General features: G+C 40.8%; 1 protein-coding gene and 1 non-coding gene across 7 annotated transcripts; both read right to left on the bottom strand.

Annotated features, from left to right (window-relative positions):
- Positions 1-1,034: 1,034 nt before the first annotated feature.
- TMCO5A (transmembrane and coiled-coil domains 5A) lies at positions 1,035-16,837 on the bottom strand. Of its 6 annotated transcripts, none has more exons than XM_073799932.1 (12): positions 16,768-16,837; positions 16,155-16,199; positions 15,049-15,198; positions 14,503-14,626; positions 13,829-13,879; positions 13,030-13,101; positions 9,880-9,936; positions 9,367-9,435; positions 8,874-8,938; positions 7,883-7,940; positions 6,027-6,067; positions 1,035-1,335 (listed from the first exon to the last, which is right to left on the bottom strand). In XM_073799932.1, exons 2-12 carry the CDS (start codon positions 16,187-16,189, stop codon positions 1,137-1,139), a joined length of 921 nt encoding a protein of 306 aa, XP_073656033.1. In that variant the 5' UTR covers positions 16,190-16,199; positions 16,768-16,837; the 3' UTR covers positions 1,035-1,136. The 6 variants fall into 6 exon arrangements, with proteins under 6 accessions (XP_073656033.1, XP_004319210.3, XP_073656034.1 ...); XM_004319162.4 differs by having other exon boundaries at positions 9,367-9,426; XM_073799933.1 differs by having other exon boundaries at positions 8,874-8,935; positions 9,367-9,426.
- On the bottom strand, positions 5,077-5,184 carry LOC117311501 (small nucleolar RNA U13). The gene has a single exon (XR_004525696.1). It is a non-coding gene; the product is annotated as a small nucleolar RNA U13 (small nucleolar RNA).
- Positions 16,838-23,944: the final 7,107 nt, after the last annotated feature.

Raw genomic sequence — 23,944 nt, 5'->3', positions numbered from 1 at the left:
GAAGCAGTTTATATGTCATGTGCTATTTACTTTAGAATCCTTGCTTACTTTAGCCCTAGAGACCTGGTTCTTTATATTGAGCTCTTTGCAGTAGTCGATCTCGATTTATGATCTTGAGAAGCTATAGTTTTTACTGGTAAGAAGATATATGAAGTGAGCTACAGCTTTGAGTTTTAATTGCCCAAGTCAGATATTTATATGTATGGCTAAAACTAGTGATTAAGTGAATGTCAGCTTTTGCCAGTCCAGTATCTCTTTCCCCTTCTCTGGGAATTGAGTGCCCCCTTTCCTTTGGGAAACACATTCCATATAGTTTACATGGGGCTGACTCCCTTATCTCTTTCTTGCCCCCTTACCTCCCCTTCCCCTTACAAGAGTTTGGACATATGGTTCATGGATTCATGCTTGACTAATCAGAGTATTCCCATCCCTTTGGCCACATTGATTGTGGGATGGGGTAGACAGTTGACCACAACTAAGTCAGTTTATCTGAAATTTCCTGCTGGAGCTATTAGAAAAGACTCATTCTGCTAAGGATGCTAATCTGGTAGTATGAGTCTTAGGCTGTTGGCAGCATCTTCCCACTAAAAGGAAAATGCCCATCCAATGAGATGAGAAGAGAGAGATGAAACTCCAGTGACATTACACTGAGGCTTCTGGATCCAGCCATGCCTGAAGCCCCAGATTTTTAGTTCCATGAGGCAATACTTTTTTGTGTGCTATAAATTTATAAATTAGCTTAAACTAAGGCAACTTACAACGAAATAGTTCTAATGTAAGTAATGAGCAGTCTTCTGCTTTGCAGGGATCCTGTGTCTTAGATTTTTAAGCTTCACTAGAAGAATTGATCAGCTCTAATTTTGCTCAGCATTTATGATATTATTCCAAAAATAGTCTACTTTGTTTACTATTGGTACTATTTAGCTTATCCATATAGCCACAGAAATCCATTGACAGAGCTCTTTACCGGGCAAGGTTAATCTTGGAAAGACTGTGTGAGGAGGAATGGTAATCAAGTAGGAAAACCTCAAGGAAATAACTGAAGAAAACTTCTTTCCTTCACAAGTTCCACCATCTCTTAGTCTACGGATTCAGATACCACTTGCCTTCTTTTGCTCCAGGATGTTTCTTGGGGATCAGTGGGGTAACATGTCCTCTGTCTCAAGCATGAGAGATGGAAAGAGAAAGCATCTTAGCTTCCACAAGATGTTCCTGCTCAGTATCTTGGGCAGTATATTGACAAAGAGATCTGGATTTATAAAACTTATGTGGAACAACAAGTAGCCCAGCAGTCTGATGAAAAACAGGGTGGTGAAAAAGAAATATAGAAAAATCCTGGAAAAAGAAAGCCAAGAAACTGTTAACTAGAGGTTAGAAAACCTGGAACAAAATAGTCATAATCTAAATGTATGTCTGACTCCTTGATATTCAAATGTCTCTACTCTTAACAACCCCTTACAAAGGTAGCCTCTTCCCATATGCTGGCCTGCCAGCTACTCTCTCTCCCATCACCATGTTTAATTTTCTTTCAGCATTTATCACTATGTGAAATTATCTTGTTTTGTTTTTTATTTTTATTTTGGAAAATTGTTTTCAAAAGTAGTTGCACCAATTTATTTATTTATTTTTATTTATTTATTTTTGCGGTACGTGGGCCTCTCACTGTTGTGGCCTCTCCCGTTGCGGAGCACAGGCTCCGGACACGCAGGCTTAGCGGCCATGGCTCACGGGCCCAGCCACTCCGCGGCATGTGGAATCTTCCCAGACCAGGGCACGAACCCGTGTCCCCTGCATCGGCAGGCGGACTCTCAACCACTGCGCCACCAGGGAAGCCCCAGTTGCACCAATTTATACTCCACCAGCAGGGTTTATGTTTCTGTGGATCCACATCCTCTCCAACATTTGATGTTATCAGATTTTGAAACTTTTGTCAATCAGATGGGTATAAAGTAATATCTCATTATGGTCTTGGCTTGCATTTCCTTGATGAACGATGGTGCTGAACATCTATCTGTTCATAGGTTTATTCGTCTTATGTGTTTCCTCTTGCCCATTTATTTACTATGTTGTTTGGGCTTTTCTTATTAATTTGTAGGAATTCTTTATATGTTCTTGATATTAATCCTTTTCCATTGTGTATATTTTGAATATCTGCCCTCTACTTTATAACTTTCACTTGCTCTGAGGTGTTAAAGAACAAAATTTATTTACTTTTTAATGTGCATTTTATTTATTTATTTTTGGCTGCACTGGGTCTTTGTTGCTGCGCCCAGGCTTTCGCTAGTTGCAGCGAGTGTGGGCTACTCTGCGTTGAGGTGCATGGGCTTCTCATTGTGGTGGCTTCTCTCATTGAGATGCACAGGCTCTAGGCTCACGGGCTTCAGTAGTTGTGCCTCACAGGCTCTAGAGCGTAGGCTCAGTAGTTGTGGTGCACAGGCTTAGTTGCTCTGCGGCATGTGGGATCTTCCTGGACCAGGGATCGAACCCGTGTCCCCTGCATTGGCAGGCAGATTCTTAACCACTGTGCCACCAGGGAAGTCCCTAAAGTTATTTTTAATAAAGTCTAATTTATCAACATTTCCTTTAGTTAGGATCACTGCTTTTTGTATCTTGTTTGAAAAATCATTCCCTACCCCAAGGCCTAAAAGATACTACTTTGTATTAAGAGTTTATGGTAGTTTAAAAATATGTCCACAAATTCTTTGGTATTCCTTCCTTAGAGAGATTCTTCTCCACTGGAGTGTGGAATAGACTTAATGAATTGCTTCTAAAGAATAACGTATCATGGAAATGACAGTGTGTGATTTCCTATACTATGTACTAAAAGCACTGTGGCTTCCTCCTTACTCCCAGGAGAAAGCCAGCTGTCAGGTTATAAGGACACACACAAGTAGCCTGGTGGAGAGGTCCATCTGATGAAGAACTGAGACCTCCTGCCAGCAACCAGCTGTGTGAGTAAGCTCCTTTGGACATAGATCCTTTAGCCTCAGCCCAGCCTTCTAATGACTGTAACTTCAGCCAACATCTTAACAGCAACCTCGTAACAGACCATGAGCTAGAACCACCCAGCTAAGTAGCTCACAGATTTATGACGCACAGAAAGTGTGAGTTGATAAATGTTTGTTGTTTGTAGCCACTAAATTTTGGGGTAATTTGTTATGTGGCAATAGATAACTAATACTGAGTTTTATAGGTTTTTTTTTTAATTGGTATTTAAGTCTTTAACACATCTGGGCTTGCTTTTTTGTTATACTGTATAGTAGTAATTCAATCTTATTTCTTTCTCATCTGGATAACCGTTTTTTCCCCACCATATTTACTGAACAGTCAATCCTTTCTTTCCCCTCTGACATATAATCACTGTCAAATATCAGGGTTCTATATGTGCACTGTTTCTGAGCACATGTTCTTTTCCATTGGTTGATTTTCCTATTCCTCTGATGATACTACACTATCATAATTACTGTAGCTTCCCAGTGAGTCTTGATATCTCAAAGGGCATGTTTCTCATTCCTTGCTCTTCTTTAAAATTGCCCAGGTTATTTTTGACCCATTTACTCTCCCATATACAATATTTTAGTATCATTTTCTTCAATTCCATGAAAAATCTTCTGGGGAGTTTGATTGGAATTGAACTGATTCTATAAATTATTTGGAGACCATTGATATGTTTATGACATTAAGGCTTCCTATCCATGATCATGGTATTTCTCTTCTTTCATTTATATTACCTTTAATATTTCCTAATAAATTTCTATAAATTTCCTTATGGTAGTCTTGATTTCTTATTTAACTGATAAATTATTTTGCCCTTGTGGTTTTAATATGATTTCCACGAGCAAACCTCCACTGTTTCCTTTGCTATGTTACCCTTATCTGGTTGTGCTGGGCTGCATTCTGCCTCAGGACAAATTCATGGCCCAACTCCACTCACCAGTCAAAAACAGCCCCTTGGGCTTCCCTGGTGGTGCAGTGGTTGGGAGTCTGCCAGCTGATGCAGGGGACAGGTTTGTGCCCCGGTCCGGGAAGATCCCACATGCCGTGGAGCAGCTGGGCCCGTGAGCCATGGCCGCTGGGCCTGTGCGTCCGGAGCCTGTGCTCCGCAGTGGGAGAGGCCACAACAGTGAGAGGCCCACGTACCGCCAAAAAAAGAAAATCAGCCCCTTCCCCTCCAGTTTTCTTAAGTTTTCCTGTAGAGTTAATCTTGGTGACAAGAGCCAGGATCCATTCTAATACAGGATCTTGCTCAAAATTAGAATCAAAAGCCTTTTAAAAGCCTCTTTCCACCACTCTTCTTGAAGCTGGATACAGTATTCATGAGAAGGGTCTGGGATGACGTGCCCAGGGACAATATTAGGAATAACCTAGCTTTCTAATTTCTTATCAGCGCACGGTATACCAGTGCTCCAAGGATGCTGGATCAGAGCAAGAGGAAAGACATTTGTAGTTTGATGTGATGAGCTAGACTTGCTGGGCTTACTAACTCTCTTTATGGCAGATAGCTCTTATCCCAGGAACATGGGCAATTCCATGCTGGGCGCTGGTGTTGAATTATAGGTGAAGGTGGCCTAGGAGTTCTAGGGAAGATTCTGCTAGTTGTTCTGGGAACATGTATTGAAGGATATTGAAATATATAATTCTTCACTTATCTGGTATGAAGGAGTATCCCTCTTAAGAAAATTTTCCAGACAGTTGGAGCTGACCTTTAAGCACCAGTAATTTTATGTTAACCATTTTGATTGGACTTTTTCTAAATCACATTTCATACCACTTTAAATATATGTTTCTCTATGCCTTCTTAAACATACTATATTGAACATAATTTGACCTTTTCTTAAAAATATAGGGGCTTCAATACCAATTTTACTTTGCTATCACGATGATTCCCTAAGGACTAATATCCACTCATTTGTTTGAATCTTGAGTTCTTATTTGGTTTAACAAGATTTTTGAGCAATTATTATGTGCTGAATACTGTTAGGTGCTGTCTCCTTTTCCCAAATCATTTTCTCTCTCTTTTATCTGCTGTGAGGCAGTGGTATACTTGCATTTAGAAATTCTCTCCCTATTTTTATTTTTCACATTAGGGGGTAATGTGCTGACATCGTGATAAAGTTTGAGGGAGGCATATCTCACACAATAGTGTGAAAACCCAATCTTCATGCTTACGAACCACAGAAGGATCTCCCCATTTCTTTTTTTAAGTTTTTTAAAAAATTTATTTTATTGTGATGAGAACACTTAACATGAGATTTACCTTCCTAACAAATTTTTAAGTGTGCAACACATTATCATTGACTACAGGTGCAGTGTTATACAGCAGATCTCTATAACTTAATCATCTTGTTTAACCAAAGATTTATGCCGATGGATTAGTAACTTCCCGTGCCCCCTCCCCCCACCCCCTGGCAGCCATCATTCCACACTTTGATTCATGAACGTGACTGTTTTAGATACCTCATATAAGTGGAATCATGCAGTATTTGTCTTTCTGTGACTAGCTTATTTCACTTAGCATAATGTCCTCAAGGTGCCTCAGTGTTATCATATATTGCAGAAGTTCTTTCTTTCTTTTTTATAACCCTCCTTGTTTATTCTTTTCATTTTTTTAAAATTTCTTTTGTTTTTCTATTTTTAATTTTTAATTTTTTTATTGGAGTCCCCATTTCTAATCAACTGATGTTACTGGGAAACCAGACACATCAAACTAGTTGAAAGTGTTGAAGGGAAAAGGGGGTAAGTATGACACTTGTCACATCTCTTCTAGGTGATAGGATTCCTGTTTCTGATTACTGCTAGGCCACTGGCTTCTAATACTGGAAAGCTGAGATTAGTCATCGCCTTTGGACAAGGAAGTCATAACAGTGAACTGAGAAATGTAGTCATTGATAAAACAAATTTGTTGACTGTGTGTGTGCGTGTGTGTGTGTATACAATGTTCTCCTTGTCTAGACTTTGCTATCTGCTAGTATGGCTAAGTAGAACTCCCAGTTTTCTGGGAAGTTTACTCAAAGGGATTTACTTACGTTTTACAGAATCCTGTTTTCTTCTTTTGGAGAGAGTTATCCTGGGAGAAAAAGAAAGGGCAGTGATAAATAAACAATTTCTGGACGCTGTTATCACTGCCAAGTAGTACTGAGCCATTAATTAAATGTTATTTTAGGTAAAATTTTACAAATTTTTTCATATACATAAGCAGATGAAATTTTCAAAGCCAAATATATGTACATATATATATGTGTGTGTATATATGTATCTGTGTATATATATATGTATGTGTGTGTGTGTGTATATATATATATATATATATATATATATATAAAACTGCATTACCTTTTTATATATTGATAGGAATAAATGAAGACTTAGAAGGGTAGGGTCATACAGCTTGTAAGTGGCAGGACGAGGCCTGGAACCCATGTCCTCTCAGTTCACATTTTGGGCTCTCTCAACTATACCCTTACCTTCTACTTAGCCAGTGACCCTTAGAGAAGTTTACAGGCTATAAAAACCACACAAACATATTCCAAGAGATAAATTTTGAAAGCTATAAAAATGTAAAGATGAGAATATATCCTGGATTTCTGTAACATCCCTCTTCCAAAATATTTTCTCAGTTACTTCATTTTCCTTTAAACTTCCTTGTGAGATAAAAAGGAAGAGGAATTATGATCACACTTTAAAACTGTGGAAATGAGGCTTGCAGAATTGGAATTAGAAAGCAGCTTTCTGGGTTACAAATTTGATTCTATAGCTTGAGTGAGATTAAGTGGCATGCTAGCTGGTCAGCTGCTCAGGCAGCCTCTCTAAAGAGATTGCTCAAACATCACAGGTCGTTGAACCATCACATGGACTCTGATAATCTTGATGAAGACAGTCCTGTTGTTTCTCTGATAGCTGGTCAGAAGGAATACTTTAATAAGTCACCGGGAATAGATGGTGGGACACATCAGGTAGCATGCCAAGCTTGGTTCTAAAGAGGTGGACTTCAGTTAATTTCAGGAGTTTTGCTTGCTGAGTGGAATACATAAGCTTGGGACCAGGATAACCTGTTCAGGACAGTGGGAACTATAGTCACTGTGGAAATGGTCTAACATATTCAAACATCTGGAGCATCTCAAGGGTAATAGTCAAATGTTGATATTTGCTTTTAAGGAAGAGATGACTTCTCTTTTCTGAGATTATAAAGACCCTATATCTCAACAACATAAAATTTCTGCTGAATGTCCACTTTGGCTCTAAAGGAAATATAAATTACAATTAAAGTCCAATAAACTTTATCTATGTACTTGCTTCCACAAGACACCAAGCAGGCTAAGAGGCCTGGTGCTCTACATCCAAGTCTGTTTCCTTCAGACCTTTGCATATGTGCTGGTGACATCATGATGTTAAAGATGAATAGACACTGAAGCTGTAGCATAAAGAAGCAATTGCTTCCTATGTTTTAACTCATAGGCCAACTCTGATTAGATGGTGATAGATGCCCTTGGTGTTCTGTGTAGTAAAAGATTCTGGACCATGCTGGGATCATCAGGAAAGAGTGCTGTGATTACAGGAGATAGAGGAGTGGTGTATGTGTCATGTACTGGCCTTCTCTCCACAGAGTGCACCCTCAGTTAATGTTCCTTCTCGCTTCTCTTCTAAACTTTCTTTGGTCTTGGGTTGGTTTCTTTGAGAACACATCATTTGCACAGCTGTAAGAGGGAAGACAGCTGTTCCTTAGCATCCTTTTTATTTGTTTAGGGTTGAAATGCTTTGGAATTATATCTGGTACTGTTCTTGGAAAATCCACATGGGAAGATTGCTAGATGTTTGGTGGCTTATAGTGATTTTGGAAACTCCTTTGAAAGGTGAAGAAGCTGAAGATGGAGTAGGTGCTTACCTTGTTATTTTGGCCATTACACTCTTTGCTTGCTGAGTTCATGCTTATGGCTTTTGACCTAGGGGGAAAAGAACCAAGATAGAGATTGGATAAAGTGCCCTCAAAGATTCATACTATATGATGGTTGTTTAAAAACAGTCTTATATTCTAATTCTATTATAGCCAGTTGCTACATGTAGCTATTTAAATTTAAATTAATTAAAATAAAAAATAAGTTCCTCAGTCATACTACCTGTTCTTCAAGTACTCAGTAAGTGGCCAAGTGGATACTTAATAGATAGTATAGAAATTTCTGTTGAATAGCCTTGTTCTAGAAACTTAGCTTAGCAGTCAAGCCATACCTAGTACTCAGGAAGGATTTTGGGAGACTTGAAGGTATTCTTTAGGGGCGAGGACCTCCAAGTCCTAGTGTCTTGGACACAAGGCCACGGTGTGTACCTGCCTATTTAGAGGCTTTATGCAGTTTGGGTCTCTTTCTCTTCACCACAAGGTTCCAAAATATTTATATATAGAGATACTTCTTGACTGAATTAAGATTTAACATCTAAAGAGGGTCAAGAAATGGAAGTGAGGTTTTTGGTTTAGTTTCTCATCATTTAAACTCTTTTGACAAACTCAAGGGGTATTTTTTTGGGGAAGGAAGCTTTTATTTACGTTTAATATGAATGTTCTACTTATCAAGGTGCCTGACCACTAACCCTTTTTAAAGCACATGTTCCTACCCTTAATATAAACCCAAATAATTGGTAACGTGATAAAGCTATGAAGGGAGATGTGTTTCTACAGTCTTTGAAGAAGGATGGGAGAAGGACCTGCGTTTTAAAGTTGGTGTGGTTCAGTGGGAGTCGACCTGATTACTACAGAGGGGAAAGATATGTGGTGTTGGGGGCCTCATAATTCCAAACTGGAATTAGAGAGATGTTTGCTCTGACCCAGGCTGAGATGGAGTTACCACTAAAAGCAGGATGTTCCTTTGTTTGCCAAAGCTTACACTTCTCTCTCGAGGAACTGATTCTCTAGTTCTTCTTCTATTTTCTTCAAAGTTTCCCGGTACTTCTTCAAAGAGAAATAAAAGAAAGCGCGGTTACTAATTAAAGCCCTGTGCTTTTCCTAATCATAATAAACAGGCATTATTACATTGTCACATAAATGTTTGGTATTCCCACTGCCACTTTTTCTCCTTCCTAGCCTCCACCCCACCACTACTGATTTCTCACTATATTTCACCATTGGACAGGTCTCTGGGGGTAATTGGGATTATAAACAGGAAAAGTGTTCATTATTAAGTTAAGGGCACAGAGGCTGGGAGACCAGGGAGGTAACAGAATGATATTGGTGGTGGAGTGTCATAGACCCTAAAGTCCCTCTGGAATGACACCTTGAAGAGTTAAAATTGTTCCAGACAGTATGCTCTGAAAAACCTGGTTCCATTTCACCCTATACCTGAACAAACCCTTTGCTGTCCCTTTACTGAGGGGCTGTACCTTTATGCAGAGGGCCTGATCTTCACAGAGCTGGGCCAAAAGTGCATAGTCTTCTATTACCTGGGGAGACTAAAATTTATTAGTCTTAAATTTTCTCAGTGAATTGCTGTAAGAACAATAGTATACTTGTTTCCTCCTGTGTACCAGACCCTAAATATGGCCTTCCAATTGTTCTAAATATGTTTTTTTGTACATATAAACTAATTTTTTTGAGGGTTAACAAGCTATATTTTATAGTCCCTTGGGGATTATTTGGGGACAGTTGGGAGAAGAATAGATACTAATTTGTGGAAGATATAGATCATGAAGTGTATCCTATAAAAAATATTAAATAAAAGGTAACTTAGGAGACTATAGTCATCTTCCTTTCCTTCATACCCTCCTGATCCCATAATGGTTTGGGATCTAGAACCTTATTATAACTCAATCATTTGAGGAATGCATTAGATCGTCTGACCGAGAATGGAGTATCCCTTCCTTTGGGAGGAGTAACATTGAAGTTACTGTGGTTACCTTGGCCAGTTCCTTCTCTTGGTCTGCACAGGAGGCTTCCAGCTGTTGTAACTTAACCTATAGACAAGGAAGGAGGCTGGTAACTCAGCAAGGCAAAAACAGGATTCCATTCTGAAATGCTATAGCAAAGGTTATCTCACAGGTGGTTGAAGTGCATTGGGCACCATTTCAGATATCTTTTTGATGGAGGACAGTCAAACTGTCCTTGCAGCTGCCTGGTGAGCCTGCACTCTTGACCACTGAGTATTCATCAGTGCTTTGTTTGCCCTTAAACTTCAATTCTTAGCTTCCTTCTTCCTTAGCTATTTCTCTTAGAAAAACATCAACCTTGAAAAATTCACTGTCACTTTTGCTTTTATATATTCATGGCTCACTCCTTTCTTTCTCCCTGTATTTCTTCTTTCCTCTCTTCCTTCCTTGAATACTTGATGAAAGCCTCTTCTATATCGGCCACTATACTGGAGTGACAGGGAAAGGGCAGGGGGAGTACTGAGGATACAGTGATGAATGGAATTGATAGGCTTTCTGCCTCACAGAGCTGACATTCTAGTTGGGGGACATAACAGATGAGTCAACATGATAAGTGCTGTGAAGGAAATAAAAGCCGAGTAATGTGCTGAGAGTGAGAGTGAGTGATGGCATAAGAGCTAATATAGGTGGTTGGCGAAGGCCTCTCTGATGATACTTGAGCTGAAATCTGAAAGATAAATATTAGTCAAATGGAGATCTGGAGGAAATATGTCCCATGCAGAGGTTACAACAAGGGTCAAGACTGTGAACTTTGGTATGTATGAAGAAGTTATGTGGCTGAAGCACAGGGGATACTGGTAAGGTGGGGAAAGGTAGCCACTGATGAGGTTACATACGTAGGGCCTTATAGCTTCTAAAAAAATTTGGTTCTTTTATTTATTTATTTATGTATGTATGTATGTATGGCTGCGTTGGGCCTTTGTTGCTGCACGCGGGCTTTCTCTAGTTGTGGTGAGCGGGGGCTACTCTTTGTTGTGGTGTGCGGGCTTCTCATTGCAGTGGCTTTTCTTGCTGTGGAGCACAGGCTCTAGGCACGTGGGCTTCAGTAGCTGTGGCTTGTAGGCTCTAGAGCGCAGGCTCAGTAGTTGTGGCACGTGGGCTTAGTTGCTCCATGGCATGTGGGATCTTCCCGGACCAGAGCTCGATACTGTGTCCCCTGCATTGGCAGGCGATTCTTAACCAGTGCGCCACCAGGGAAGTCCCCAAAGTTTGGTTCTTTATTCTAATTGTAGTAAAAGGCCAAGAGAGAGCTTCAAGTGGTAAAGACACAATCTGACCTGTGTTTTTAAAGAAGAGACTTTTCAATATGTGGAAAGTGAGATTGTTTAGGAGTAAGAGTTGAAGCAGGAAGACTTGTTAGGAGGCTACTTCAGCATCCAGGTGAGGGGTATGGTGGCTTGCAAGAGGGTAGTACTATTATTAGTAGTAGATAGGGAAGAATGGATGCATTTGGGTTATATTCTGTAGGAAGAGCAGATATAACTATTTTCCCTTCCTTCCCTTTCAGCTCTGTTGTTCCCACTTTCATCTAGGGATCATTATTTTACATCTGGATGCTTCTAACAGTTCCTTTCCCCTCCAGTCAGTTACAACCAGGGCCAGAAAGAAAAATGTGCTAAAGGCTGTATTTTCAAGACACTGGCCTGAGTCACAAGGAGTTGAAGCAGGCATCCCATTAAACTACTGAACTAATCACCAGCATGCAAGGGGAACAGAAGCAAAGGAGATGCTGTATATTTCATAGAATTAGAGATATCGCCTAAGAATTCTACAAAAGAGGTGGGCAAAAGGGAGTGATTCAGAGGGTTAATAATACTCTAGAAGTCTTTAGGGCTGGGCTGGTTGCTGCTAGGAAAATAATGGCCATTGTTCTGACAACACCTGGAACTCTGTAGTCTGTCAGCTCAGCTCACCTGACATAGCCAGCATTAAAGTGTCCCCACTAGATTCTGGTGGCCTTACTGTCAGGAAAACTTGTTTTGGGCAGGAGAAGGAAGAAAATCAGTCTCTGACTGCTGCAGTTATATGGTAAGAATAGTCATGGGGCTTCATAATCCTTTCTAGTGTTAACTTCACTTTCTTCCTGATGTACACACAGGATCCAGATTTCTTTCTTTCCAGGTAAATTTCCTGGATGTACATGACTAAGCAAGCTTACTTGGTGGCCTTAAACTTCTTCTTCTTCTTCTTCTTCTTCTTTTTTTTTTTTTTTTTTTGTGGCCATCAACACTAATTTGGCCAAGAGAAGATAGGAGAGTGATTCTCTATTCTTTCTTTTTATATTTCTATTTTCAGTGTGTCCATATCTTCATAGGCTTCATATACACAGTATGGGCTTAAGTGTGGGCTTAATAAGCTAAAGAAAAATTAAGGCAAGGATAAAGATGCAATTCTACAGAAAGTATCAAGTTAGAATTTTACCTGTTCTCTAAATAAAAAAAAGTAAGTCTCTAATTCTTCTTGCATCTTTGATCGGATGTGTTGTGGTTGTGTCCAGGTTCTTAGCTCTGGAACACAATTAGAGAAATGCTAAGCACTGTCTGATGCACTTAGCATGCAGAACTCACTAGATACTTGAATGACCAACTTAATGATTTCTTTTCTAGATTGGATTCCATGACAGGATGTGTAAGTTGCCTAGCATGCAGTAGAGTTACAGATCCTAGCTCTGCCTCTATGAATTCATACATATGCCTTAGCCACTCTCTTAAATAGTCACTTTAAAATTATGTGACTTCAGGTTTTAGCTCTCCAAAAAAAGGAAAGAATACTTTATATACACAATTTCACTCAATTTTCAAACAGAGGCTGGGAGGGACTGATTAAATTGCCCTTCATATACCACACTACAGGATTTAAATTAGGGACTTCAACTGCCTCCAGTGTTATATATGCATTTGTGTTCTGCTCTTCCTCATGGAAGAAAGAACAAAATATATGGCTTCAGAGTAAAATTCCTTACTAAGAGCAGAGGAAATGTCAGTACTCAGTGGCCCAGGCTTATGCCTGACATGGGTAAAACTACAAAGAATTTATCCCAACTTTGACAGTTGTTTCCACTTGAAAGCTTGTTTCCTGTTCATATATTCCAAACCCATTCAAGATTGCTTTTCCATTTACCTTTGACTCTTCTGGGGTTCCCTTTAGATTGCCTTGTTCACACTTAGTTGCCTTTTGAGATTTCCTTGTAAGCTACAGTTTCAAATAAAAAAATACATTGCAAATAAAAAATACATCAAATAAAAAAAAAAAGAAAGAAAACAAAGACATTCTCTGGTGTATGTGTGGGCTGGTAATTTGGTCTTGATAAAAGCTGCCAGGAGGTGGTCCTTTGGTGGATACTTGGTGCTCTTGGAAACATCTTTATTCTACCTCTAACTTCTTCTCACTAGTCTTGGCCACCAAAGCTGGAGCCTGCTCAAGGCAGGGGTACTTTTCTGAACCCCTCATCCATGCTGGGTTATTCAGGAATGGGTCAGAAAGTAGGGTATCATAGGAAGCCCACTGTATTCTGAGCAGGAGTTGAGGTAGAGGGAATGCCTAGACAAGGAAGAGGGAATCCTTAGGAATTAAGTATTTTTAAGTCTCTGTTGAAAGTAAAATTAACTCTCATTACAGAGCTGCCAGCCAATCACTTTAACAGAGTGTCTACTGGAATCCCTTTTCTTGTAATAGAATGAAGGAACCTGTGGGATCACTGAGTACCCTGAATAACCCACTCCCTCCGTCCATCTGATACTTGCAGGGAAGATCCATGGCATTTATTTAGGTCATGAAGCTCAGCCTCAGGAGAGTAGTATCCACCCCAGCACAGGCCTCTCTGACATGTGGGATCCCCTATGACCACTTTTGCTCCCTTGCCTCTTTGGTGCCTGGGGATGCTGTGGGAACACTGGGGAACACAAGAGCCCCATCCCACCTTTCTTTCAAGTTCTGCTATACTGTGGACCAGAGTCTCATTCTTCCTTTCCTGTTGAGAGAAAGAAGCAGAGTGTAAGTGTGCATCTGCATACCATCTTCTGTCTTTATTTAGTTGATTGTTCTCCATTTTGCTCCAGTGATCATTTCCTGCAGGAACTCTACCTTATTGCATAAGGTCAGGTAAAGAACCTGTGGTTTGATCTCAATACATACACACCAACTTAACAGGGATAGAGATGCCCACACGCAGGGCTTCCCAATACTAAATATTACCAAAGAAACCCTACCCTCCACACATCCCTTTCCATGCATGGACACATCCTGCCATGACTTTTTTTTTTTTTTTTTTTTTTTGCGGTACGCGGGCCTCTCACTGTTGTGGCCTCTCCCGCTGCGGAGCACAGGCTCCGGACGCGCAGGCTCAGTGGCCATGGCTCACGAGCCCAGCCACTCCGCGGCATGTGGGATCTTCCCGGACCAGGGCACGAACCCGTGTCCCCTGCACCGGCAGGCGGACTCTCAACCACTGCGCCACCAGGGAAGCCCTTGCCATGACTTTTGAGTTGACTACTAGTTGTATGTAAAAAGGAGAGACTAGCTTATCTGATAGTTGATGAGAGACAGGATGATGAATAAAACCTATCATACAGCTCTTCCTAGCTTCTTGCTTACCAGTCTGGCTGTTTCTTCTTCTAGCACGTGCAGGGCTCTTTCCCTTTCCATCGTGGTGCGGTTCTCCTTCCCCCACTCCTCACCCTCTGCCAGGTCTCTGGTCTGAGTGATCTCATTTTCCAGCCTAGATGACGCAAGCACACACTCTGAGGATCTGGCAGTTTCAGAACCGATAAAACACAAGTATCAGTTTCAAGGGAACCTCAGTGACAATAAACACGAATCTCAAGTTGGAAACCATTCTTTCCTGGATCCTTAGACTCAGAATCACTTTCAAGGCAGGAAAAGTAAGATTCCTCTGATTCCCAAGTCAAACACCCCAATGTTCTTTCAGCTCAGGTAAGTATCACGCAATTTTTTTAGGAATCTCTTTAAAACTTGCTGTATTTCAGAGTTTGAGCCACAGAGAAATGCCAGAGAATGAAGAAGAAACTTTGCTGTACAAGATTTAGGTCTCTAGAACAAACAGGAAAATTTAGTGTTGTCTCTTCTCTTCTACCCCATCCTCTGGATGGAGAACTTCCCTCATGGTACCCCAACGCTCACCTCTGAATCTCATCTTCCTTCTTGCAGATTTTGAGAAGAAGGTCCTGATTTGCTTCATCAATTCTCTGCATATCCCTTTCAAGGTTCATATTCAAACTGTTAATGTTCCTCTTTGACTGGGCCAGTCTTAAGATTTCCACTTCCTCTGACCTGTAGACTCAGTCCCCAAATTGAACAAGGGCCAGTTATCTTAAGATCAGTAATCTTTGGACTAAATGGGATATCTAGACGGCACGTAATTCATTAACCTGGCTGTTTCTGGAAGCACATCTGTCCTTTTTCATTCTTAGGAAATTATATTTCTTAATCATGCTCTACAGTTTGTTTCAATAATTCTCAACTTGGTCAGCAAGAGAGGTTTTTCTCAGGCTTTCTCAGCCAAAGTGCTCAATATACTAGTGCACCTCCACTCTGGTTCCAGAAGTCTTGCTTCCTTAAATAGTGTCCTGCATTGGTTTCTAAGACAAGTTGTTCACAAAATCTACTCATGCAATACACTTTTATTGAGTACTTTTATCCAGGTAGCTGGCACATTCCTTATGACTGAGCCCAGCTTTATGCAGAGCCACAAGAGATTTCCACCAGCAGGTAGGGCTTCAGTCTTTCCCTTCCTCCTCCCATCTCAAAACTTCTCTTACAGTGCCTGCTACAAAGCTTGAGTGTCTATCTTGAGAGTCACTTCATTGAGCACACAGATATGATCCAGGCATTCACTTTCAAGAATTCAAAACTCCTTTTGAAGTAAATTTGAATAAAATAAGGGTAACACTAGAGTCATCTAGAAAGGGTACCTGGCACATGGAAGCTCTCAATAAACTTTTCTTTTTCTTGTATCATTAATTAGTTTGCTTTTCAAATGATTAACCATAAATAAGTTAGTGAGGCAGACTTTTGAGTAAGGATGAGGGATGATTTTGGAAAAGAAGACTTTATAATAGCTATCACTTCAGGAGGGCATGAAGGGCTTGAGGTGGAGTGCAATGGGGGAGGGATAGATAGTAGATGGAGAGAGAGAGGGAGACTAGAAGATGAAGGAAGACATCTACAGCAGACCTGCTTCATACCTTGGCCCTTGGATGTGGCTTTGCCTAATCATGATTACTTACTCATCATCTAGTTGATCTTCCTTGTGTTCTTCCATTGTAGATTCCCTAAAATATCAGCAGAGATGTATCTAATGAGTTGGGGAAATGGGTCCATTTGTGAAGTAGAGTAACTAGCCAAGAGCCCCCAAATATAGAAACAGAATTAACTGGTTTCTTCCCTCCAACTTCACATTTTGGCCATGACAAAATTCAGCCTTTTGGTTTTCTGCTCACGTTCTGATTATGCCTCAGTAAGGATACAGTGAGGATACAGGGATAATGCTGGAAATTTCAGTATATATCCTGCTAGCAGGTATATTCAGAGATAGTTCACCAACACAAAACCCTTTGGAATTTATACACAGCAATAAGAATCAATAGAGGTTATCAATTGTTCTTAACTCCCTTTCTACTCTAGGGCCACTTGCTTTCCTAAAGGGCCCATGGGCCTGGGTGTAGGTGTACAACTTCTCTGAAAAGTAATCTCTCTGCTCTCTAGCCTGGCCTCTGTAAGAATCTCCAGATATTAAGATCTTAGTATTAAACAGGGCTCAGAAAAACCAAGCAGAAGTAAATTTGGCTTGCTCTGCCCCTTTGGTTTCCTCTTTAAATCCATTACTTCCATAAACTCCACCTCTTTTCTGATGTGTATGGTCTTCCTGATTCTGCTCTAGGCAATTAGTTTCTGAAGAGTCTAATCTTTCCCCAGTGGAACTGTCCAGTAGAATCTCAGAACCTTCTGAGGTGTCATGACCCTGCTATTGACATGGGGGGCAGCATGTCACAGTAGGTTGGGTGGCAACGGTTTCTCATCATCTGTGGAGACTTCAGACCCTACATGGTTGTGTGTGTTTCATGGTCACGTCTTCCCTTTGGCAGCAGTAGTTTAATGGATCTGATTTCTGGGCAGTATGAAGGGGTAGCCCCTGTCTTTTATTTCTCTGGCAGATTGTGCTCCCTTGCTTCAAAGTGTGACTAATATGGAAAGTCTGATTCCTAATCCCATCGTGTAGCCAACTAACTACTCATTCATTGGACAAACACTGAAACATTGAAGGAGCTCCTATGTATGCCAGGCATTGTTCTAAGCATTAGGGAGACAGAGTAAACAAAACAGCCAAGACACCTGCCCTCATGGGGTTTACATTCTAGGGTGTGTGTGTGTGTGTTGGGGGGAGGGGTAGCACAAGCAGCATGGGCCAGCATACAGCCTGAAAGGCCAGCAGACCCAGGAGCAGCAAGAGAAGCCATGAAGACCCAAAGCTCCTCCTTCAACCCTCCTTAAGGATATGTAGTTTTTCCCTGCACCTGCCAATATCCTGGGAAAGAGGAGAGCTCTGGAGAGGGAGAATCTCCCTAAGACTGAGAAATTACCTGAAAGAGATTTTTAACTGGGAAAAGTCTATGGTGTCTTGAATTGGCCCCACTGAGTCTTTTCTGCCAACTTAAGGAATCAGAGCTAGAGGGGAAGATAAGATCATTTGCAGAATATAAAGAATATGTTTCTGCATACCTGAGTATGTACATTTTGACCAGATTCTGCACCACTTGTTAACTTTATGTGTGTGAATCATGAAGACCTGGGAAGGTTTGGATCTCAACTTAATAAGGACCGCATTGAGTTGATTTGTGGGCCAGAGTGACTTCTTAACATACAGTAGTTTCCAACAAACTATTTGTAAAATTAATGGCCTCTGATGACCCCCATTACCATCTCCCTTCTTCCTGAAAGAAGGCATTTCATTGCTTTATGAAGCTGTACACAGAAGAGTAATTAAGTAACCATGCAGGCCAATGGCCTCTCCCAGGAATTAATGGTAGGGAGAGTTCATTAACCCCAGCTGGTTATAGATTCTCCAGGAAATGCCCTGGACCAAGGTTATTGTAGCTATTAATGGATTGGATAGGGACTTTAACTGGGATAAAAATAAAGCTCTATCTCCTTCCTGGGGAGCTTTTCTCCTTGAGGGGCTACCAAAGGCAAGCCTGTAGGAGCAGCAGAATCCCAAGCTTGGGGCCTGTGTGGGATGAGGACGACAAATTGCTATAGTGAGAACTGCTAAATCAAGGTAAAAACAGGGCATAGGGGGTAAATTAAGGTCCTCGATATAAGCCTTCCTGCTCTTTAGGAGGTTTGATTAACATCCGGTGCAGCTTTAGGGCAGCTGTTTTCACCTTGTTAACTTTTCCGTGCTATGCCCTGCCCCACACAAAAGTTACTGAGAGACATGACAGATTTTGCTGTACTGCTGTCAGGAACGCAGTGGCCTTTGTGTGGAAGTCTGTTGTGAAAATACGTGCTCTTTTCCAGGCTGGGCACTCAGGCTCTGTGTGCTGTGCTTCACCTTTCTGCTGTAAGGGGCCTGGCCAGGTGTGTGAGCCCTGAATGGAGCTGCCTGGGCCCTGGCGCTTCTGGCTGCCTCAAGGGAAGGAGAGCTATATCTTCTGCTCACCTCATTTGTCCTCACTTTTACTTTGGCAAATTCTTCTTTGGATTTTTTTTTTTTTTTTTTTCCAGTACGCGGGCTTCTCACTGTTGTGGCCTCTCCCATTGCGGAGCGCAGGCTATGGACGCGCAGGCTCAGCAGCCATGGCTCACGGGCCCAGCCGCTCCGCGGCATGTGGGATCTTCCTGGACCGGGGCACGAACCCGCGTCCCCTGCATCGGCAGACGGATTCTCAACCAGTGCGCCACCAGGGAAGCCCTGGATATTTTTTATAAATGAGCTTGATCTTGAGGCTTATAGCCAGGCAAGGCTCTGTAATCTCATTTTAGATCATTATTTTTCGAATACAGAATCAAGTGTGCCATTTTCCTTAAGTCCTTACTTATTTTTAGTGGTTATTTCCGCTAAAGGGGCTAATATTCAAAATATACAAAGAACATATGCAACTCAATACTAAAACCCCCCAAACAATCCAATTAAAAAAAATGGGCAGGGACTTCCCCGGTGGCGCAGTGGTTGAGAGTCCGCCTGCCAATGCAGGAGACACGGGTTTGTGCCCCGGTCTGGGAGGATACCACATGCCGTGGAGCAGCTGGGCCCGTGAGCCACGGCCGCTGGGCTTGCGCGTCTGGAGCCTGTGCTCCGCAGTGGGAGAGGCCACAGCAGTGAAAGGCCCGTGTACTGCCAAAAAAAAAAAAAAAAGTGGGCAGAAGATCTGAATAAACATTTTTCCAAAGAAGGCATACAGATGCTCAGCAGGCACATGAAAAGATTCTCAACGTCACTAATCATCAGGGAAATGCAAATCAAAACCACAGTGAGATACCACCTCACACCTGTCAGAATGGCTCTTAACAAAAATACAAGAAATAACAAGTGTCGGTGAGGGTGTGGAGAAAAGGGAATCCTAGTGCACTGTTGGTGGGAATGTAAATCGGTGCAGCCACTATGGAAAATGGTGTGGAGGTTCTTCAGAAACTTAAAAATAGAACTATCATATGATCTAGCAATTCCACTTCTGGGTATTTATCTGAAGAAAACATAGTCACGAGTTTAAAAAGATATATATTGTACATCTCTGTGTTCTGTACAATCTTTAGGCTCATAAAATCTTTTTGAATTCCCTTTCAAGAATAACTTTCTCAAAAGCAGAAACTTGAACTAAACCAAAATGTGAAGGAAAAAAGAAAAAAAGGGAGAATGTATCAGTAAAATTAAATATTTAAAAATTTATTGCATTATTGCTATTATAACAACGATAAAGAACTAAAAAATGAAAGTTCATCAAGGATTCACCTCAGCAAAAAACTCTGTTTTTCCAAGTTTTCTTCTATTTTTTGTCTATTAATAAACCATCTTTTATAGTAATCGTAGAATAGCTATGTTGCTGTGTTTTGCCTTTTCACTTAATGTTTTTTATAAACATTTTTTCAGGTTGTTACATGCTCTCTATAATTATCATTTCGGTCACCGCATAAATTCTGCTGAGTTGATAATATGCAAAATTTGCTTCACCATATCCTTCTCACCAAACTATTTCTCTGTTTACTTATCTGCCCCCTCTTGAGGGCCAGGAGAATGCCTGTGTTTTCTAGGGCTGCCATAACGAAGCACTAAACAAGACTGGGTGGCTTAAACAAGAGAAATTTATTTTCTCACAGTTCTGGAGGTTGTGTCCTGATCAAGGTGTTGGCAGAGTTGGTTCCTCCTGAGGCCTCTCTCCTTGGCTCGCAGATGGCTGTGTTCTCTCTGTGTCCTCACATGGCCATTCCTCTGTGTGGCTGTGCCCTCATCGCTTCTTCTTATAAGGACACTATTCATATAGGATTAGGGCCCACCCTAATGACCTAACTTTAAATTAATTACCTCTTTAAAGACCCTATGTCTAAACAAAGTCACATGCTCAGGTACTAGGAATTAGGATTTCCACCTATGAGTTTCGGGGGAACACAACTCAACCAATATGAGATACTCAACAATTGTTTTACTGTGACCTAATTTATGAACATTCAGATTGTTTCCCCACCTTCCTCCCAGATGAAAGCAATTCAAAGAACATATTTGTGTAGTTATTATATTTTTCAAGTATAACCAAAATATAATGTTAAAAATATACACTTATATTTTTACCATTTTTGAATGTCTGTTCATTAGCATGTGAGTCAACTGCTTTATATTTTACAGATAGGAAAACAAGGACAAGAGAGATTAAATGTCTTGCTGGGATTAAAAAGATTAAAAAGAACTCCCATACCTGTGACCGCATCCCTCAACATTTTCTAGTTCATTCTGCAGTAAGCCTGGGAAAGTGCAATAGGAAGAGGGAATTTCCTCAGCTATAATATGGAACTGGTATTGTGGAGTACTGATTCAGTGTAACCCACATTTTAGTGACACAATTTTTGTTTTCAGTGAGGTTATTTCTTCTGAGGTAACCAATGCTTATTCTCTAATCACCCTTTATTTTATTTTAAATTTGCTTCTCTAGCTTTAATTAAAAATTTACAATCACAGAGTGATCATTAAATGGAGGATTCCTCAAAAGGATAACTAGTGCCTGTGCATGCACACTTTCATAAAAAATGTACACTGAAATTTGGTGTAGTTTTATACTCCCTTCTCAATTTTTCTAACTTTGTGTTCTTTCTGTCCTATACTGGAAACACAGTTCTTCAGGTTATACCTGAAAAATATTACAATAACACAAATTTGTTACTGTACAGTTCTGGAGGTCAGAAGTCTTCCATAGCTGTCACTGGATAAAATCAAGGTGTTGGCAGACCTGCATTCCTTTTGGAAGCTCTAGGAACAAATCTATTTCCTTGCCTTTTCCAGCTTCTAGAAGCCACCTGTATTCCTAGACTTGTGTCCCCTTCCTTCACCTTCACAGCTAGGAGTATAGAATCTTCACATCTCTCTCAGACTCTGACCTTTGCTTCTGTCATCATGGTGCCTTCTCTCACTCTCATCCTCCTTCCCTTCTCTTATAAGGACCCTAATGATTACCTCCGGTCCATCTAAATAACCCAGGATAATCTCCCTATTTCAAGATCCTTAATCATCTGCAAAGACCCCTTGCCATGTAAAGTAACATATTCACTGGGAATTACAACATGGACATATTTAGGGGTCATTAGTCTACATCACTTATCTTAAGGAAAGGGAGAAGCAGCTCTCCCACCCTTCCCTTAGGAACTCGCATCTCACTAGGCTAGGGAGGGGTAGCACTCCCACCCTCCCCCACTGTGGGTACAGACTCACAGCACAGCCCTCTGAAGAAATCTCTCCAATCTTATTTCAACTTTAATTCTAAAAGTAGACAAGGAGTTTAAGAATCATCTGAGAAGTTCTCCAAATAAACTATTTACACTCAAGTCTTTATCTCAAAGTCTGTTTTAAATTCATTTTTTGTCTTATGCTTTCCTGATTTCCCTGTTAAAATATTCCAGTAGCAATTAGTATGTCAACTTTGGTGCCTGCATAAGGTGTTATAATAGCAGTCAATAGTAGGGAAACAGTAATATATTATTTCATTTTCTATCAGTTAAATGATTCACTTCCCTCTGATGAAGAGTTAATTTTGAAAATTCTAGGACATATTGTTTTCTTTTACTTCCCACTTTGTGTCCTGATACCTTGCAGTTTTCACATTTATATGACTTAGAGTAAAATATTCAAGTGGCATTTCACAGAAAAGGTTTACTGAAAAAATTTCAAAATGTTATATTGGAATGGATAGCTGTGTGTGATCTGTTTGATTTTTCTGCTCCACTGCCTGACAGCTGCAAGATTCAGCGCTGAGTCCGGCTCCGGGACCACTCCCTCTGATCATGGGACTCTAACTCAGATACAGCCCAGTTAGCCTGCCCTCCTGTTTTCTCTGACTGTGCTCCCAGACTGGCACCTGAGCTCATGCCCCATTGCTGTGACGAGTGTCCTATTTTGTTCCTCAGTTTCAGGGTCTGGAACTCTGTTACAAGCCTACCTGGGAACGCAGTTCTGGCTAATTCTGCAGGTGGAGTATGTTTTTATCAGAAGCTCATGCGTAGGTCTCTGACCCTAATTTCTTCCTCAAAGCTGGAGCCCATCCAGGGCTTCCTCATCTCTTCAAGGTAGTGCCTGCCGAAGTCCCCGTGTTTCCTTGGTCTGTCTGTTTACAGGGACATGCCCCTCTTACCATTTGTTGGATTTCCTTGGTTTTAAACACCTGCCCTGTTCCCCTCCTTTGTTTATACCAACTCTCTACAACTCAAACACTTCCTGGGGAGTCATCCTCCTCTTTGCTGCTGAATTGGAATCTTAAAAGCTGCATTTTCCAGAAGTCGTATTTCACTCATGTCTCAGCAGTCCCTCCTCATATGGAACATTCTGCCATGGATAGAATCCTTGTAGTAATAATTTTAATGTATAAATTAAAGTATTTCTTGTGGAAATTAAAAATGAGATTTTTAGAAATGGGATATATTTTGAAAATTCTATGTATGGGGTGTAGTCTGGTGATATTTAAACACATAAAATCATTTTGGGGAACTATTTTCACAAATAACATAGTGTTGTCAAAAGCTGAGTTATGCTACTGTTCAGGAGAGAGATTACGCCCCATTAAAGTTGATCTTTTTCTTCCAATATTCATTGCTTTTTGTTTGGGTCCTTGTAATATTCAGTAGGCCTCTTTCCTGAGAAAATATGAATAAACAAACAAAGATAAAGTTGAATGTTTTCTTAAGCCAATTTTAGTTTTGAACAAAACATCTCTGAGAGGTCAAACTCAAGATAATTTCAGAATTCTAAACAGGTTTTATAACCTCTCTTGGCAAGAGATGTGTATTTGCAGAATCCATAAAGCTTTTAAGGTATAGTTGATATTGAAACAATAATGACCCAGGAACAGGATATTTCCCAGAGATTAATGACCAGCTGGGAGTGGTTGATGGCCTGAGGTGTAGTTGAGGGCCATTAACCTCAGACAGTCATTAAAGCCCAGGAAACGTCCTATGTCTAGGTCGTTATTGTTATTATAAATTGAAAATGGAAAAAAGAAACAGGCATACAGATGATCTGAAGGGCGACTCCATTTCCAATGGTTTGAACAGGGAGTGTTCTGGGAGAATTTATTCCCCCATCCATTAGCCAGCCAATCTCTCTGAATCCTCTGTCACATTGCCCTTCAACTGATGGGCCTTTGTGCTGGAAACCCCTGAATTCCCCAGGTACTGAGTAGAGAGAACAGTTTCTCATTGTAGCCACCTTTGCTCAGAGTGACTGGATTAAGCAAATAGTCATGGTGAATGACTTTGCCACTGCTCTTAATTGCATCCCACATTGCCATCTACTTGCTTCCCCTGGGATCAGCTGTTTTCTTCT

Source organism: Tursiops truncatus, chromosome 2 (assembly GCF_011762595.2).
Source record: "Tursiops truncatus isolate mTurTru1 chromosome 2, mTurTru1.mat.Y, whole genome shotgun sequence".
Taxonomy (NCBI): domain Eukaryota; kingdom Metazoa; phylum Chordata; class Mammalia; order Artiodactyla; family Delphinidae; genus Tursiops; species Tursiops truncatus.
This window is presented reverse-complemented; position numbering and strand designations above follow the sequence as displayed.

Bases quoted from the DNA above. Each gene is read 5' to 3' on its own strand.
- TMCO5A (XM_073799932.1), bottom strand. From the start codon at position 16,189: ATGGAAGAACACAAGGAAGATCAACTAGATGATGA. The intron at 13,102-13,828 runs GTGGGATGGGGC...TTGAAACTGTAG, and splicing joins TAGCAGAACTTGAAAGAAAG to CTTACAAGGAAATCTCAAAA. The intron at 1,336-6,026 runs GTAAGTAAATCC...TTCTTTTTCCAG, and splicing joins AAAACAGGATTCTGTAAAAC to GATTTTTCTATATTTCTTTT.